The sequence below is a fragment of the Aquarana catesbeiana genome, linkage group LG04 (genome assembly GCF_042186555.1).
Source record: "Aquarana catesbeiana isolate 2022-GZ linkage group LG04, ASM4218655v1, whole genome shotgun sequence".
NCBI lineage: Eukaryota > Metazoa > Chordata > Amphibia > Anura > Ranidae > Aquarana > Aquarana catesbeiana.
The window spans coordinates 364,801,159-364,813,331 of record NC_133327.1 but is presented as its reverse complement, the minus strand read 5'-3'; the positions used below and the strand labels follow the sequence as shown (position 1 = coordinate 364,813,331).

At 40.2% G+C, this 12,173-nt stretch overlaps 1 protein-coding gene across 3 annotated transcripts in view; it reads right to left on the bottom strand.

Annotated features, from left to right (window-relative positions):
* The window catches only part of CRYBG1 (crystallin beta-gamma domain containing 1), a 343,574-nt gene that overhangs the window by 3,992 nt on the left and 327,409 nt on the right, over nucleotides 1-12,173 (bottom strand). For all 3 annotated transcript variants that reach the window (XM_073627016.1, XM_073627017.1, XM_073627018.1), the window contains 3 exons: nucleotides 11,766-11,889; nucleotides 10,136-10,294; nucleotides 1,357-1,522 (listed from right to left, as the gene is read on the bottom strand). In XM_073627016.1, coding sequence (XP_073483117.1) covers nucleotides 1,357-1,522; nucleotides 10,136-10,294; nucleotides 11,766-11,889 — 449 coding nt within the window. The remainder of the gene's footprint in view (nucleotides 1-1,356; nucleotides 1,523-10,135; nucleotides 10,295-11,765; nucleotides 11,890-12,173) is intronic.

The following is a 12,173-nucleotide window of genomic DNA, read 5'->3' as shown; positions in this document are numbered from 1 at the left end:
GAGTTTTTCTTTGATAAAGAACATATTGATGCACTGGCAGACTTCTGCGATGAAATAAAGCAAACCAAGGGTCTCTCGGTATGGGACAGTGGAAAAATGTTGCAAGAGCTTAAGGCAGTGGCAGAACTACCAGGGTCAGAAAGGTCGCACTTGCTACTGGGCCCTGGCATTTTGCCACCGTGGGAGGCCACCAAAGACGTTAGCAACTGGGCCCACTGCAGAACATTTGAAAGGGTCCTGCTGAGGGACTAGAGCTGCACGATTCTGGCTAAAATGAGAATCACAATTTTTTTGCTTAGAAAAAAGATCACGATTCTCGCAGTGTAACATCTTCTTCCACATTATACAAGGTTTGGTCTTTAAATGGTTAAACTTCCCTCATTTACATGCCGCGTTGTGATAAAACTTGTCAGGCTGCCTGAATTTTTTTTCCCAGCTGTAAGAACTCTCTGCACTTGTTAGCAAGAATCCTGACATGCTGTTTCGAAGATCGGGAAGGGAAAAAGATTGCGATTTTGATTCTTAATGAATAATCGTGCAACTCTATGAGGGATTGTAATAAAGAACCCTGCAACAGGAGTAAAGGGTCCCTGAACTAGAGGGAAGGGCCCCGGTCAGGGGGGGCGTTATGGTTTCTTACAGCGGGGGCCCTGAATGTTCAAATTATGCTTCTGGCTTGAGGACTTTGATCCAAAACCTTCCGAGCACGGGGAAGGTCCACTAAATGTGTAAAACATCTCCGAGGTAGCACAGCCACGAAAGCAAACATTTGAGTGAGATAGATGAAGGTGTTCTAGCCGAGATGGGACCATGTACACTCTTGCAACAGTCTTGAACACAGATTCAGCTGAGATTTGTTTATAGGGCAAGAAGCAACTGTAGACCAGATTTGTAACCAGTCTTTTCTAGCTTTAGTACCTGGGAGGTCCATCTTCCATTTAGAAATAAATAACATAGCCCTGTCCCAACTTTTTTGAGATGTGTCGCTGCCATCAATTTCAAAATGACCTTATTTTTTTCCTAAAATGGTCCATTTTCTAAGTTTAAACATTTGATAGGTTTTTTTACTTGCTATTGTGAATGAAATATGGGTTTATGAGATTTGCAAATCATTGCATTGTTTTTATGGAGATTTTACACAGCGTTCCAACTTTTTTGGAATTGGGGCTGTTGTTTTTTCAAGGAATAAAAGGCTTACTCTAATTGGCCAAGGTGGACATGATGTGATCCACTTGCCTCTTGCCCCTACTGTTTCCGAAACAGATTGCAACTTTCTGTATACAGTCATGTCTGGCATCCCTTTCGAAGTAAAATTTCCCTTTTACCCCAAAGTGTACCTTTTAAAATACACGTTACCTTTGACATCTAAAACTAGATTTGGCTTTGATCGGTTGTGGATTCTGCCCTCAGGACTGATACTCCAAAGAACTGGTGATGTTCCAGGTTCATCCAGACTGAAGCCAAGTTTGCTGCCAGCGGTGATCAGGCTCCCTGCACTGGCCATACTGCATTCTTCAGCAATCTGCAGGTTAGAAATTATAGAAATTACTATAATGGACACTAATGTATTCTTAACAAAAAGAGCATGCAAATGTAAAGACAGTGGATAGAAAACATAGTGGATCATTATGTAGTAGACTAACCACTTTTAAAAGACATTATATAGACAGAAGTATCATAGGTTCTGAATAATGCGCCACAAATGAACACAAAGCTTTTGAATTTTAACCAAGACTGGCATTTCTACTGTTTGATAAAGCAGATCTGCTTTTTCCACTATATCAAGGGAAACACCAAAAATGTTACCTAACCAGTTATGGACCTGGGATGATGGGATGAACCTCATACATCCTACAGGCTACAGATAGAAATACCTGCAGGTAGCCATCCATCACAACCTGTTGTCAGTTTGACAGCCAAAGTTCTAATCTGTGAAGAAGAGCTGCTGCCAGTGGCCCTATGCTGCTATAAACTGATGTTTCAGCATAAGTGCCTGTTAGCAAGGAAACAAAAAAAGAATACAATGTGTAAGCTCTAACGAGCAGGGCCCTCTGATCCCTCCTGTATTGATTTGTATTGTAAATGTACTGTCTGCCCTCATGTTGTAAAGCGCTGCGCAAACTGTTGGCAGTATATACATCCTGTATAATAATAATATTAGTGGCAGGTATCCAAACCAGCTAATTGCAATGCATCTATTTTTTAAGCACAGAAATAACACAGAAGACAAACTGGAAGCAGAAAAAAAAGTTTTGTTTTTTTGACAACAAAACTCAAGACTACCTTTTTTTTTTTTTAACAGTGTGAACAATGATACTTTTAAAACAACTAGCATTAATATCTATAAAGTAGTAATCTAATTCTGCACCTTTTCCCCATTTATCTTGGCACTAAAATTATGTTTCTGGCACCAAAGATGGCAGAATTATTTACAAATTAAATGAGGTGTCATTTTTTTTATGTTGCTCATTTTTATGTCCCAAAAAACCACAACCACAAACACAAAAGTGAAAACACTCCTAAAACTTCAAATCGTTATACCTGAAATTCATAGACTCATGCAGACACAGATTTTGCAAGTATGTCTCGTGTGCTTTCTAATAATGGTACAGCATGTGCCAAATTCGTGTACCTGTTTAGAACCTGTCACATGACACTTTCACAAAATCTGTGCCAGGGACTCTCACTGTACGCCAAGAGAGAGTTGGTCTTAATTTGCTCCACATTCGTTAAGATACAAAACTGTCAGTATTTCATTCTGAATTTGGTGCAGGAACTGCATCGCAATGCAAAAGTGGTGCATTGCAGAACTACCTGAATTTGCACATAAGTCGCTGTCAGAACCAAAAAGTGTTGCATATGCTTCATGCATTTGGTGCAACACATTAACAAGAGGGATTAACATCAGGATTAAGCAGCTTTATTGAATTCACCCTCATATACTTTATTAAAAAGCAGGGAAACCATAGAATAAAATTGTAGTATTTATTGTTTCCTATTATGCAATATTAGCACAACTGCTTATCAAATCGATATTTTCAGTAATATATTGTAGTTCTCACAAACACAATAAAATATTCATATTTTCATTGTAAAGTTTAAAAAACATTAAAGAGTCAAGTAAATAAGCTCTCTGTGCGCAGTAGTGTTCATATGTGCAGGTGCTAGGTAGGGGGTTTTAAAAATATTTTTCCTTTTTTTTTTTTTTTTTTTTTATATATTTTATATTATGATATGGAGATAAACAGTAGTTCTATCCATATATTGGAATTATCATCAACATAGACCTGACGCTGTATTACATTTCAGAAACCGCACTTTCATAAACAGAAATATTGTTACAACCATAGATGAACACAGGCAATGTTCACATTCAAACTATTACATCATTGGTATAAAAATCTTAAACATTAATGGAAAAAGTGACTAACCAGTCTGATCTCCTTGCCTCAAGATGGGTTTTTAGAACCACAATAAAAAAAACAAGCAAAATTAGAGAAGGATTAGAGTGAGGTAGTCCTCTCCCAAACACGTATGTTAACAGCCTTGGATTTTACCGAGGCAGGGTATGACTTGGCCTGATCCCACACAAAGAAAGGGAGGTAAGAGAGGAGGACGTATTTAGATGAAAGGGAAAAGAACAGAGGCTGATTGTAGAGTAAAGCTGGGTACATACACACTGTTCAGCATGAACCAGCCGACTTGCGGTCAGTGTGTATAGCAGTCTAACAACTGGCTTTTGTCGAAGGGACATCCTGGAAAACCAGCATCCAATCAGTACTCACAGCTAATGGCTGCAAGCGCTGCTCAGTGTATTCTGGCAGGAAAGGGGGTAGCCCTCCTGTCAGAATACAATAGCACAATTGGAGGTGACCACGGCACTAACATTGCTTGTGTTGGTATGCTGATCTCCCTTTTTTGTGTTTTTTTTTCAACCCTCTGGGGCACTACATATGTAAAGCGCTGCGTAAATTGACAACACTATAAAAGGTACCTGTAATAAATAGATACAAACAGTCCATGGAAAAGCCAAAACTGTCACAGGCCTCAGATGATGAACTTCTAATGCTTATGAGTAAGTTTAAAAGGATTACAACAGTCAACAAGAAGTTCCAAAGTGTAATCTACGGTGATCTTTATCTGCTTGCTCTGTTTTGGGCCAGTGACTCTCTTCTGTTTTCCTGGATGAAGAATGTCACAGTTGTGGGAACAGTCACTATATAAATAATATGGCCAACAGATCTGTTTACCAGCATATTAATAGTGTCTTGCGCTAAAAAAATATGAGATGTGCCTGTGCCAGGAATCAACGTTATACAATGGCACACAGGGGAATCTTTTAGAAGTTGCAGCATTTCCAGAATTATAGTCTATTTTTTTTTTATTCTGCTAACTCGTTGACATACATTGCAAAATACAATAAGTGCAATACCAAAGTCACCTTACAGAAAATCATTTGCATAGAGTAAATGCATTTAACCCTTTTGCTGCCAGAGCAGTTTTTGCACAATAAATGCACAATAAAATGTGTTGATTGCACATTTTAGGCCTGAAGGTTATTAGTTTAAACCCCCAAACATTATATATTCTCTGAAAGCAGGGACCCTGTATTTACTGCAATTTTTGTCATTGCAATTATTTAGGTCACATGATAGTGCATTGGTCTATCAAATGCATATGTTCCTTAAAACATACACTAAAACTATTTTAGTACACACAAACCCAATATATTACACAATTTTCAGTAAAATATAGCCGAGGTTGTGTCAAGCAAATAGATAGCCCTCTAAATCTGTCCATAGGCTATGCCTTAAAAGCCCTTAAAGATTGATTTAGAGATAACCATGAATAATGGCCCTAGAACTATTGGTGTGCGTGGCGGGGAATGACAGCTCTGAACCGGAAAGTGATGCAATACACATTGCTTCCTGGTTCATTCACCAAAGGGAGGATCGGCGACCATCTACCCAGCGACACCCATCATGCTAATCTCGGCCCTGTAGGTGGTACAGCGGAGTCAGGGTTACATAGCGGGGCATGGGTCATACCAATTTCCCAAGTGGTATACTCCACTGCCTGTGGAAGTGATCGGGTGGCCCTAAATAACCTATACCAAAAAGCCAACAATCAGCTTGTAAAGTACACATACACACTTCCAGCTGGTGTAGCAGCTAGGAGTGTGTGTAAAGGCTTCTGCTGACACCAAAGTAAGCCCAATATCAGTGGCAGCAAAAGGGTTAAAGTGTATGTAAAGCCAACATCTTTTTTTAGTTTTGAATAGAATCTGATTTTTTTTTTTTACTGCCTGAGGCCCCATGGAGAGATCTGCCTTCAATTGCTGTGTTGGAGATGCAACAGGAAATCGGAGGAAATCTCTACATTTTTGGATTTCCTACCACCTTTGATCTTAGTGATAATCATCACCCAATAACACCGTAACTGTTAACCCTTTGCATTCATGAGCCAGAAGAAATATTTATAACAATGTGCACAGTATATATATTATCCCTTACACGGCTAGAAGTCATTGATGGCTAAATGTCCAGACCAAATTTAACAACTTCAGCATACGTCAATTAACTTGACAATAACTCAATTTGAAAAATTTTACATTGTTTTTAAGAACACATAAGATTTTTATTTGGTACACTAATAGTTTTTTTTTTTTTTATGATAGGCCAGTGGTCTCCAAACTGCTGCCCTTTGCTTACATTTATCTGGCCTTTGGGGCATTATTTCCCCCGCTGACAGCAACAGAGGGGTATAGTTCCTGCCACTGACACCAACAATGGGGCACTAATCCTATCACTGACACCAACTATGGCACTCTATTCCTCCCGTTGCTGATGGGCCACTATTTCTCCCGTTGATTCCAACAATGGGGCGATATTCCTCTGACACCAATAGTTGGGCACTATTCCTCTCACTGACACCACCAATGATGGAGCACTATTCCTCCCACTGACACATAGATGGGGCACTATACCTCCCACTGACACCAATGACGGGGCACTATTCCTCTCACTGATACCAATGACGGGGCACTATTCCTCCCACTGACACCAACAATGGGGCATTATTCCTCCCATTGATATCAACTCTCTCTCTCCCTAATACCAATCATGGGGCACTATTATGCCCCCTAATACCAATAATGGGACATGGTTTAATCCCACTGACCCCAGGACATTTTCCCTCTGGCCAGAGTCCGGCTCCCCTAAAGTTTGAAGGACAGTAAACTGGCCCTTTGTTTAGAAAGTTTGGAGACCCCTGTTATAGGCTACCAAGTGAATAAAAATGTGAAAAACTTTATTTACTTAAAATTTTCCTTTAAAAACCTGTACTTGTCTTTAAATGTTTTTTTTTTTTTTTCTGTGTGCACAACAAGTACACACAGAAAAATCTGGACACAAAATAGCATGTGATAGTCCCCGTTGGCTCTTCTCAACCTTTAACTCTCTGCTTTGTCCACCACCCCCTCTACCCACTAACTCACTCACTGCCCAAGAGATTGCCAGTCACTTCAAAGACAAGATCGATGCAATTCGTGAGGACATCTCCACTGTGTGTACGTCTTCCCCACCCAACATACCTTGCCTAGCGGCACATTCAACACTCTCCTCTTTTGAATTGGCTACTACGGAAGAGGTTACAAAAATTTTCTCGGATGCCCACCTAACCAATTGTCCTTTGGATCCTGTTCCCTCACAACTACTACGGTCACCCTCTTCTTCTATCCTATGCTCCCTCACCCACATCTTCAATCTCTCCCTCTCTACTGGCATCTTTCCCTCCCCTCTAAAACATGCGCAGATCACTCCCATTCTTAAAAAGCCCTCACTGGACCCTACTGACCTGAACAACTTAAGACCCATCTCATTGCTCCTATTCACCTCTAAACTTCTAGAACGCTTAGTCTACAACCGTCTTGGCTCCTACCTCAATGAAAATAACCTTCTTGCCCCTTACAGTCTGGCTTTCGCTCGCAGCACTCCATGGAAACTGCCTTACTAAAACTCACTAACGATTTACTAACTGCTAAAACCAACAGCCAGTACTCCATACTCCTACTGCTTGACCTCTCTGCAGCCTTTGATACTGTTGACCACCCGCTCCTTCTCAATAAGCTACATTCCCTTGGCCTCCGAGATTCTGCTCTATCCTGGTTCTCTGCCTATTTATCACAGCGCTCCTTCAGTGTCACCTACAACTCTTACTCCTCCTCTCCATTGCCCCTTTCTGTGGGGGTCCCCCAAGGCTCGGTTCTTGACCCCTTCTCTTCTCTATCTACACCTCCTCCCTCGGTCACTTAATAACTGCCCACGGCTTCCAATACCACTTATACGCTGATGACACCCACATCTATCTGTCTACTCCTCACCTCACTCCTTCAGTCTCCTCTCACATTACTAACTTACTAACTGACATATCAGCATGGATGTCGCACCAATCCCTTAAACTAAATCTCTCTAAAACTGAGCTATTAATATTCCCCCCCGCCCGTGCCCCCCTCCATGACTTTTCCATCAAAATCAACAATGCAACCATCAGTCCCTCCCCTCACGCCAGGGTACTAGGTGTAATCCTAGGCTCTGACTTGTCATTTCAGCTTCAAATCCAATCGTTGTCAAAAGTTTGTAGAATTCACCTCCGTGACATCTCTAAAATTCACCCCTTTTTAACAAATGAAACCACCAAGCTCCTCATTCACTCCCTTGTTATCTCTCGCCTTGACTATTGCAACTCCCTTCTCATTGGCTTACCTCTCCATAGGCTATCCCCTCTTCAGTCTATCATGAATGCTGCTTCCAGACTTATCCACCTTACCAACCGCTCAGTGTCTGCCAACCCTCTACTCCAATCCCTACACTGGCTCCCAATCACCCAGCGAATTAAATTCAGAATACTAACCACAACGTACAAAGCCATTTACAACTCTGCCCCGAGCTACATCATTAATCTTGTCTCCAAATATCATCCAAATCGACCTCTCCGCTCCTCTCAAGACCTCCTGCTTTCAAGCTCTCTCATCTCCTCCTCCCATGCTCGTCTCCAGGATTTCTCCAGAGCCTCTCCCATCCTCTGGAATTCGCTACCTCCATCTATCCGGATATCCCCTACTCTTGCTACCTTCAGGCGATCCCTGAAAACTCATCTCTTCAGGAAAGCCTGTCACGTCTCCAACTAATCTCCTACCACTTCCACCAGCTCATTCCCACAGTTACAAACTTTTGTACCACCTGCCCCACCCTATTAGATTGTAAGCTCTTCTGAGCAGGGCCCTCTTAATCCTCTTGTATTGTATTATAACTGTATTGTCTCCCTTTTATATTGTAAAGCGCTGCGTAAACTGTTGGCGCTATATAAATACTGAATAATAATAATAATGTGATTACAATGTCATAGCATATTACTGGCAATCATGCTGATTGGTTCTCAGCCATAAGTGGGAACAGAAGTTGTCAGTGACAGCTGGACCTGGAGATCAGGGCCTGGGAACATTAATCTTCATATTCAAGAGCAGTATAGCAGCTCCTGAGTGCTGAAGTGTACAACCCCTCCCTCAATACAAGTGAATGGTATGTGACTGTGCTCGAGTAAGCACAGATTGCTTTTGCATTGGCGTGTATGGCACAGAAGTGTCACGGTTGGTGAAAAATGCTGTATGCGCATATTAATAAAACAAACGAATGGGCACACTTTGCTAGTCTTCATTAATGTTACAATGTAATACATTTAATGTGGATGTGGGAATTCTTATTGATTAACAATGTTTATGCTCATCGAAGTAAATCATTTAAAACACTATGGAGGGTTCTGACCTAGAAATTGATATATTAATGGAGAGCAACAAAACAACCAATTTTGCATAAGCCATACACCATGACAAGAGACAGAAGGCCTTCCTGTATTTAGCAATTGTGTATTTTTCTTGTAATGCCGCTCTAAAGAAAAAAAAATATTTTGGCTGTTTCTTAATCACTTGTTTGCAATAAATCAGTATTTTTTGCTAGAAAATTACTTATAACCCCCATACATTGTATTTTTTTTTTTTTAGCAGAGACCCTAGGGAATAAAATGCCAATCAGTGCAATTTTTTTATGTTGCACTTTTTTTGGGGAAAAAATACACTTTAATGAATTACAAATAAATAAATAAAATAAAACAGTACATACCCTCATTTTTTGTATAATATGAAAGATGATGTTAAGCCGAGTAAATAGATACCTAAAATGTCACACTTTAAAACTGAGCACGTTTGTGGAATGACGACAAACTACAGTACTTTAAAAATCTCCATAGGCGAAGTTTAAATTAATTTACAGGTTACCTGTTTTACAGAGGAGGTTCAGCGCTAGAATTATTGCTCTAGCTCCAACGTTCGTGGCGATACCTCACATGTGTGGTGCGAACATTGTTTACATATGTGTGCACGACTTACGTATGTGTTCGCTTCTGCACGCGAGCACAGAGGAATGGGGGTGCTTTAATTTTTTTTTCTTATTTATTTTAATTTTACACTGTCCCTTTTTTTAATCACTTTTATTCCTATTACAAGGAATGGAAACATCCCTTGTAATATAAATAAGAATGTCAGGTCCTCTTTATGGAGAGACCTGGGGTCAAAAAGACCCCAAATCTCTCCTTTACCTTTAAAGCCTTTTAAAAAAAGCCTTTAAAAAATAAATAAATAAAAGATTTTCCTTAAAAAAGAAAAAAAAAAAAAAAAGTCTACTTCTGCCCTAGACCAGAAGTGACGTCATGATGTCACTCCCGTCCTCCAAGGCCATAGAGGCAATCAAAAATTATCTAGTCTCACTGCATCTGTAACCAGCCTGATGCATCATCTGATTTTTTTTTTTTAGGTGCGCCAGTGGAAACGGTAAGCCCAAGAAACACCGGTGAACAGAGGGAGGGAAAACGATCAAGTGGCTAATGAGCCACTCAGATGGCTTTCATGAGAAAGGCAGCCGCCGGCTGAAGAAAAAGATACTGGGCTTATGGCTGATAGCTTTAGCCATAACCCCAGTAAACCACTTGCAAACTGCAATGTATATATATGTACTGCAGTCGGCATGTGGTTATTTACACATTGAAATGCATTAAAAAAAAAAAAGAATGTAAAAAGACTCACCCGACATCTAATGACTCCTTTTTGATAAACCCAGATCTGATCTTCAGCTACGTTGTCCTCCATAACCTGTATCCTTAAAAGTTTGACATCGTCTACATTTCCATTTGTTGACATCATCATTCCACTTTCCTTATTTCGAAGCTTAAAGTACAGTCGTTTCTGTTAAAAAAAGGAAAAGCAAGATTTAATGTTATAAGTTACTGGATCAACCCATAACTTACCAACAGAATAATAAATATTTCATGTCTAAAAAATTACAGCACACATCATTAAAGGCTTAGTTAAAGCAGGGTTCCCACTTAAAAAAACAAAAAAAAAAAAAATTTAAAAGTCAGCAGCTACAAATACTGCAGCTGCTGACTTTTAATAATCAGACACTTACCTGTCTCAGGGTCCAGCGATGCGGGGGATCGAAGCCCCGCACGTTCCCCCCCTTCGCTCAGCAGCGCCGGCATCTTAACTGTGGGCGCCTGGCTGTGGCTTCACGGCCGGGCACCCACTGCGCATGCGTGAGCCGCGCGCGGTCACTGGCCGCGCAATCATCTGGGACCGGTCATGTGATTGACAAGAGGGAAGGGGGAGAGGCGATCTCCCATTCCTGCGCCGAGGGAAGTGATGTCAGGAGCCCAGGCGCCGAAGGAGGCAGACTACGAGGGACCCCCTAGCAACAGGCATTTAGAGGCGAGTAAAAAAAAAAAAAATTTTTCTCTAAAGGGTTTTTTTAATTTTTTTTTAAGCACATTAATATTTGTTTTTTTTGGGGGGGTGGAACTCCACTTTAATACTGGAAAGAAACCATTGAGTATGGCTCTGCTCACTAGCTGCTCATGTGACTAATGTAATAAAGCAGATGTAAACCCTTCCTGAAATACATTTTTTTTTATAGCATTGTGCATTACAAACCAGTTCCTTTTCCAAAACAAAGTACTAGTTTTCACCATATCATGCAACCACAATCTGTATACATACATGCACTTCAGCAATGGCTACATTGCATTTTACAAGATAATAACGCAGGAACACAACCTAGAGACAGGAACAGAGTGTTGTCATCCTATAACAGGAAGAGCATTAACCAAAAACCTTCATGGCAGGATCACTAGGTAATACCTTAATGAAAGCTGCAAATTTAAGTATACTGAAAATGAATTTAACATGTTAAAGTTTGTATGAGATTTTAGTGATTGGGTTCACATATACTTTTATCACAAGATTTCTGATGAAGCATGATTCTCCCAATCAGATGCTTTGCCTGAACTGTGATCCTCCTATTTGGCAAAGACATTCAGCTAGTGAGAGAAGCAAAAAGCAAGGTTTGTTTTTTTTTTTTTATTACAAATGGTATCTGACATTCTCCTTTACACTCTCCTGAATTAACTGTTCAACCAATTTATACAAACATTAATTTAATTACTTTAGTTGAATTTTTTTTTTATAACTCCACCCTCAGTCAAGCAGTACTTCTGACATTTATTTGATTAACTTGTTTACTGAAATACTGTATAACTGAATGAATCCAAGAAAGTAGTATATAATCCAATCAGCATTTAGCTATTAAATATACTTCTGAATTATCAGACATTTTCTCAGAAAATGAAATCTTTAGGCTTCTTCGGATATCTGTAAATACCTGTCGAAGGGGACGTAGTGATCCAATTCTATTCCAGCCACTAAACTGCCGCCACTGTGCGATCCTACTTGGTGAAATTAACAGTTGTCGACCTCTGTAATTAGCGTATTCATAAACCACCCATCTGTAAGGAGAAATGTCTACATTATGACAAGGCATTAAAGGAAACAGACATAAAATACTCATACAAAATCATAACGATTCATAATGCAAGTATTTTCCTAAGCAATTAAGTTCTAATTCTTTTGTCTAATGATAGTAATGCCAATGTATCATTACTGAAAACTACATTAATTAAAAAAGCACTAAGGCCCCTTTCACACGAGGCGGACTCCGTTTCCACGGAGCCCGCCTCGGTCCGCCGGCTCAGCGGGAAATCTGTCCGTTGATCTCCGCTGAGCCGACGGA